The following is a 5,918-nucleotide window of genomic DNA, read 5'->3' as shown; positions in this document are numbered from 1 at the left end:
GTTCGAGCACAGCCTTGCTCCTCCTCTGCCCGCAGGTTGTTTCGGATGCAGCGTCTAGGGCGAGTTTCGCCTGTCGTGTAACACATTCCAAAACGTGTGTTTCTCCATAGTGCCCCCGGCACGACCCCACGCACCGTACCGTTAAGAGGATGGCCGCGACCATAATGAATAGATGCAAACGAATGGGCTCGTGAAGGTCACACGTTTAGTAACATCCAAACTTCGTTTGGGGGGAATAAAGGGAGCCCAAAATCAATCACCGAAAGTAAAATAAGCAGGAAAAGCGGCTCGGCTCCAGGCAATGGCGCCACCCCATAAAGAGCCGGGACGATCCCTTCGGCGACGAGACGTCCCAAAACCGCGAACGAAAGCAACCCGATTGACGGGTACGCGTGGACATTAATTATGCTGAGCTGAGCCCGGGATTTCTCTCTCTCTCTTTCTCTCTCTCTCTCTCTCTCTTTCTCTCTGTCCACCCCACGCCCAACGACGGGCGCGGGAGTTTCTGTGTGAAATGGCCGAAAAGGGGTGTAGGACTTACCGATGGCTACCAAAACGCCTTGCGTAAACACGTGTCCCCTGCGCTGCCCGGACCCGGTTTTTCGGTTTTGGATCCCCCGATGGTAATCTTCTTTCGTTAGTTTTTTATTTACGATGTGCGACGCGCAACGCGGTAACCTGTCCGATGAAATTTATGTTACCGAACGGTCAACCGAAATTTGTAGAAAAAAAAACCTATGCCGCCAACAGTAATCCGGAGAGACGTCATTCCGAGTGTTGCATCTTTATCTGGCGCCGATCGAGCGAGCCGAACGGCCGGTTCGATGCACCACCACCCGTCTCTATTACGGTGGCAGGGCGTCGTTGGAATTTAACTACCATTTTACACTCCATTAATATTGTTTTAAATTGCTGTTTTACTGTAATCCTTCATACTCAAACGACCGAAACGGACAACCCGTTTACTGTGGGGACTTCTTATGAAATCGAAGCCACATCTAATGCTGCCACGACTCTCGGTAAGGGACAAACCCTCCGATTAGGATCACGTAGATTGAGAAGGAAAGATTAGTGCGTCTCATGCAATGTTTGTGAAGAATGCTTACGCCTTGAAACCGCACCTCGCGACAAACTGGAAGTCCATTGACCATCCTGCCAAACACTGACCACCGTTGGGTCGATGATTAATGAATCAGCTGCTCGTTAATTATAAATTATCCGGCTAAACGCTGCATTTAGCAAAGGTGCCAACCAAGGACACTCCCGTCGTCGCGAAACACTGTTAAGTTGCCAAAACCGGCAGCCCGTCTGCCGGCACCGGAAGCATTAGTTTTCGGCCGCGTCGCGCTTATTTCCATTCCTAGACTGTTTGTTTGTCCAGAGGCACCGTTGTCCGGTAACCGATTCGAAGGTTGGCAGTTTGCTGACCGACCGCATCGAACGGGCTCGCTCATCGGCGGATCGACATAAATTCACTTTACATTTCAACATAAACTGAAACATTGCGTAGCGAGCCCGTCAGGCCGGTATCGAATTTCCTTACGGAAGGGATTACGGTTGGTCGTGGCAGGTGATCGTATCGCAGCATAGTGACACCCGTGGTGACAACAAGCACCAAATGGCAATGGCGTGAAAGCACCACTCGTGGACTCGTGGCTGTTCGCTTTTAGCGCCCCGAGCGGCGCTCATCCCTCACTCCGGCAGTAATCCGCGCTCGGTCCCGAGTCGCAATCACGAGTGCCCACAAAAGTCGAAAGCGGCACCCTGTGCCAGGCGGCTGCCGGTATTACGCCGCCTTCCCGCTAACAATCCGTTCGATTCGAAAAGGCGTTTCTCACTTTTTTCAAGCCTTTTTTTGGGGGGTCGCTGCTGACCACGGGTGAGAAAGTGAGAATGTAACAAACGGCCGATGTGTGAAAACGGCCACAGATATAGGCCAGAAGCGTTCGTTGATGGGTCCGCTAACTACCAGCAATCGATCCTGCCGCGGTCTACCGTCGAAGAGACGCATTCTCACATGACCCAAGCTAATCGCACGCCATACATCACGATAATCACGACCGATCTTCCTCGGACCAATCAGCCAGACGCGATCGCACGCAACATTTGCTTGATTTATGAACTGTTGAAAAGGAAAACCCATTCCCATGCGCAAACGCTACAATGGGCCGGGAGGAAATTGAAATTCTACTCGCCAACAACAAGCGCGCACCAGGATACTGGCACTGGCGCTTGCCACATTCCTCCGAGCAAACGATTTGCATTGCAAAGTTTGATTTACTTCCACCGTAATCAACACTGATGAGTTGGTCGATTAGTGTGTGACACAGGAGAGCGACTAAAATCGTTTCCTTGTTCGTGATCGCGACCGAACGATCGCGCCCGAGGATATCCGCGAGCACGGGACGGGTTGCGAACCGGCATTAAAAACGCGGGCGCCGATCAAACTGGTGCCAAAGATGACACGAGTTTCGGGGCCGCTGACAAGATTGGCCTATTTCGGGCGACAAATCAGGCGCGGTTGCGTAACCATGTCTATCACCACCTGCGAAGTCAACCACCAGTTCCCCTGCTCCTCCGTACGTAGTGTCCGGCGTCCGAAAGACTGAATTCCTTTCCGTATGAATGGTTTCACCGTGTCCGAGCCGAGCCGTGAAAGTGGCCCAGCAGTGGCCGCTCTGCCGGATCGAAGGGGACAGTGCGAAACGCTCGGGCAGGGTGTTAACGGATTTGCATACGCGCCGCAGCCTCTCACAGGCGCCCATTTTGGAGAGGAGCTGGGGCCACCGTTCAACATCATCATTCGATTCGATGGGAGATAATTGAACCACAAATGCTGCGACGAATCGGACCAGAATGCACAAAATATGGTCACAAAAATTGATGGGCAACTAATTCTAGAAAGCAAATTAGCAGAATTGGAGGAATCCGACCTCAAATGCAACATTGGTCCAACGGTCTTTTTTATCCGACAGTTGACTTTTGCCCGCAATCTAATTTTAAGTTCCTTTCCCTACTCCTTTTACCATTATTTTTCCAAGAAAAGTTGCGACATTTTATCACTCGGTGTATTTTCATTACGCCGATCAACTTGCTATATTTATTTTATTATACTATCTCCGTCCGCAGCTGACGCCGTGGGGCCATTTCGGCGACGTTTTCTTTTCGGCGCGAGACACGCCTTCGCCTGCGGGAAAAGTAAATCTTCGTTAATCGTTTATTACGGTCGTATCACCTTTCGGGCCGAAACTTTTCAACCTGCCGGATGGCGATGCATTAAATTTGCAACTTTTATCAGCCAGCAGTGTATGTCACGCTAATTGCTCTTAAGCGAGAGCAAATGGTGCGGTGAAAGAAATCCCTCGCCGGCCCCCCCCCCCCCGATGGCGGCTGAATAGTTCGATAATTGTTTTTTGTGTTCTGTTTTTGCGATCCGTACTTCCGTATAAGGTACCGGGGTGCCTGATATCCTTTGAGGAAAGGTTGTTTCGTTGGCTCTTAACTACCCCACGCAGACGTTGTAGCACGATCCCTTAAAAGGAATGCCATCCAACTTAATTTCTTGTTGCTTATCGTGTTGATCGTGGGTTTTTGGTACCCAAAGCCAAGCTACAATGTTGCAGTGATATTATTCTGGATTACACAGATCGCGTTTCTACAACAAAATATTACTTAAACCATACTAAAACTCTCGCTTGAAATGAAATCAGTAACATTACTCTTCGTTTCAGAAATTCGCTCAACCACTCATTTTTTGTCAAATAAAACACTGTTATTATACTTAGCACAAACCGTTTTCACACCAATAAACTTCGTGACGTTGTCCCTCTGTGACCGGGAAATGAGTACGAGAGACGATCATAAACTCCAAACATGTTGTGGCCTTTAATTCCATCGGATTGACCAACCGCGCATTTTACCGCTTCTAAATTCTATTCAATTCAAAACGGAAAAACAAGAAAACCCAATTTTTTATGTTTCACTCGTAGCTCTAGTTTTCCCTGCTGTCTTTTCATTGGCCCATTGTTCCCGTCTGGGTTGTGAATGATAAAAACAATATTGTCTTGCGGTGAACATGCGCAAAGTTTCCCCCCTATGAACACTTTGGACTGTTCGTACACAACAGAAGTTATTTCTTGCATATTTTCTGCAAAAGTGTGGTTTCTTACACTCAGTATTACCTTCACTATTACAAAACCGAAAGAAAGTTCCAACTTATTGAGTACCATTGTTATAGCATCCTGTTCTCCGTTTGTGTATATAAAAGGTACTAAATATTAATTTTGTTTCATAATTTTTGGATACATAATTAATGGCGTGGCCACCAACACAAACTCAACAACACGAAGTGGAAGTAACTTGAGACAGGCTTCGTGGTAACGACCGTCTGTTTCAAACCTAAACGAGTTGGGGATGATTTGGAGATAGTATCTAAAAATGGTAGAAGCAAACTTCAAACGACAGTTTGTTGTTAACTGTTAAAACCAGCCAAAATATATGGCCACAATCGATGAAAACGGTAAAATAATGAAATTACAATCACCTTTGGTCTCAATCATTGACCATGGGTGGAGGTTTGCATTTTTTGGTTTGTCAATCAACCTTTCACGTAACATTGTATCCTGTAACCAAGTGTTTGTAATTGTTTTTAATGTCCGTGCTAACTGTTAAAATGTTTGCCTAATTCGAACGTAACTCGGTCACGGTAATAACTGCCACGTATTAACAGCACCATTGCACAAGGCAGATGGAACATTGACATTCACAAACGTCAGCATGGAATGTTAGACTAATTGAAAATTACCAATCGATGTTGCTGGTATCCTTATGAAAAAAAGAATGCACAAAATCGCCGTGTGATCCCCACCATTTGGGGTCGCAAAGCTACAAGAAGTGAAAGAATTCCCAGACCCATTTGCATCTTAAAGGCAACAAGTTAAAGGCTACTTTCGAAGATACGCTATGTGCGCTGCAACGATGTGGGACTCAGTGTAGGACGCTCCGGCAACGGTTTGAATGACGGAGCCATTTTAAAGACGGCATTAATAAACATAATTTGAAACCGTACACCGCGCACGGCTTGGCGTGGCTGCACCGGTGGTTTCTGTCCAGGTCCACAGCAACGGGCTGAAGAATACGCAACATATTCGACGCTGCGGGATCAGAGAAGATAAAATTACTGCACTGATTGCACCGATGCACCGGCGGCTTCCGCCAGTGGCATTTTAACGCTTTTGATATGCATCTTCATTTGCAACGAATCTACATGCATTTTGCATATTTGCGCAACCAAAAAGGCGAGCCTGTGCCCAAGCCGATGGTCGATTATCGAAAGCATGTGAATGAAATAGAAGACAGCCACATGTCCTGAGCGGTTGTGGCTCATCGGCAAGAGGCCATATATTTTAGAATTTACCGAAGATACTTAAAACCCAATTAAGGCCAACACTGTTTGTTACATCAACATTTTATTCAGTGGTTTCTCGCCCCGTTTCACTATTGAATTGTTTAGAAAAGAAAATCAGTCTTTAACGAAAATTTACCTGGTGCGAAAATTCGAAGCGATAGAAACCTACAAGAAAACAGAAACCGCGAGCTGTGAATAATTTTGATGGACTTGATTTTCGTTTTTTTATGAACTTGATTTGCGAAGAACCGTCAGTATGCAATTTTGATTCCATCCCGAATCATTTGCATTGCATCCTGAATCATTTGCATGAATTGTGAAACTTGTTCGTAAAAAAATGTGCCAGTACTCCGTCTGTAACTTTTTCCAGCTCGCACATCCTAATGCCCGGTCCACACGCTACGATACCGATAACGATATCTGCGTAAGTGACGTCTCTGGAGACGTCATTGATGTCACTGACGCAGATCTACAAATCTGAACAAACGAGCATCAATTTGTGAACAAATTT

General features: G+C 46.6%; 1 protein-coding gene across 1 annotated transcript in view; it reads left to right on the top strand.

Moving 5' to 3' along the window:
- Positions 1-4,977: 4,977 nt before the first annotated feature.
- The window catches only part of LOC131207946 (nuclear pore complex protein Nup205), a 12,380-nt gene continuing 11,439 nt past the window's right edge, over positions 4,978-5,918 (top strand). Inside the window, exon 1 of the mRNA XM_058200582.1 lies at positions 4,978-4,991. Within this exon, the coding sequence (XP_058056565.1) occupies positions 4,978-4,991 (14 nt within the window). The remainder of the gene's footprint in view (positions 4,992-5,918) is intronic.

This window comes from Anopheles bellator, chromosome 2 (genome assembly GCF_943735745.2).
Source record: "Anopheles bellator chromosome 2, idAnoBellAS_SP24_06.2, whole genome shotgun sequence".
NCBI lineage: Eukaryota > Metazoa > Arthropoda > Insecta > Diptera > Culicidae > Anopheles > Anopheles bellator.
This window is presented reverse-complemented; position numbering and strand designations above follow the sequence as displayed.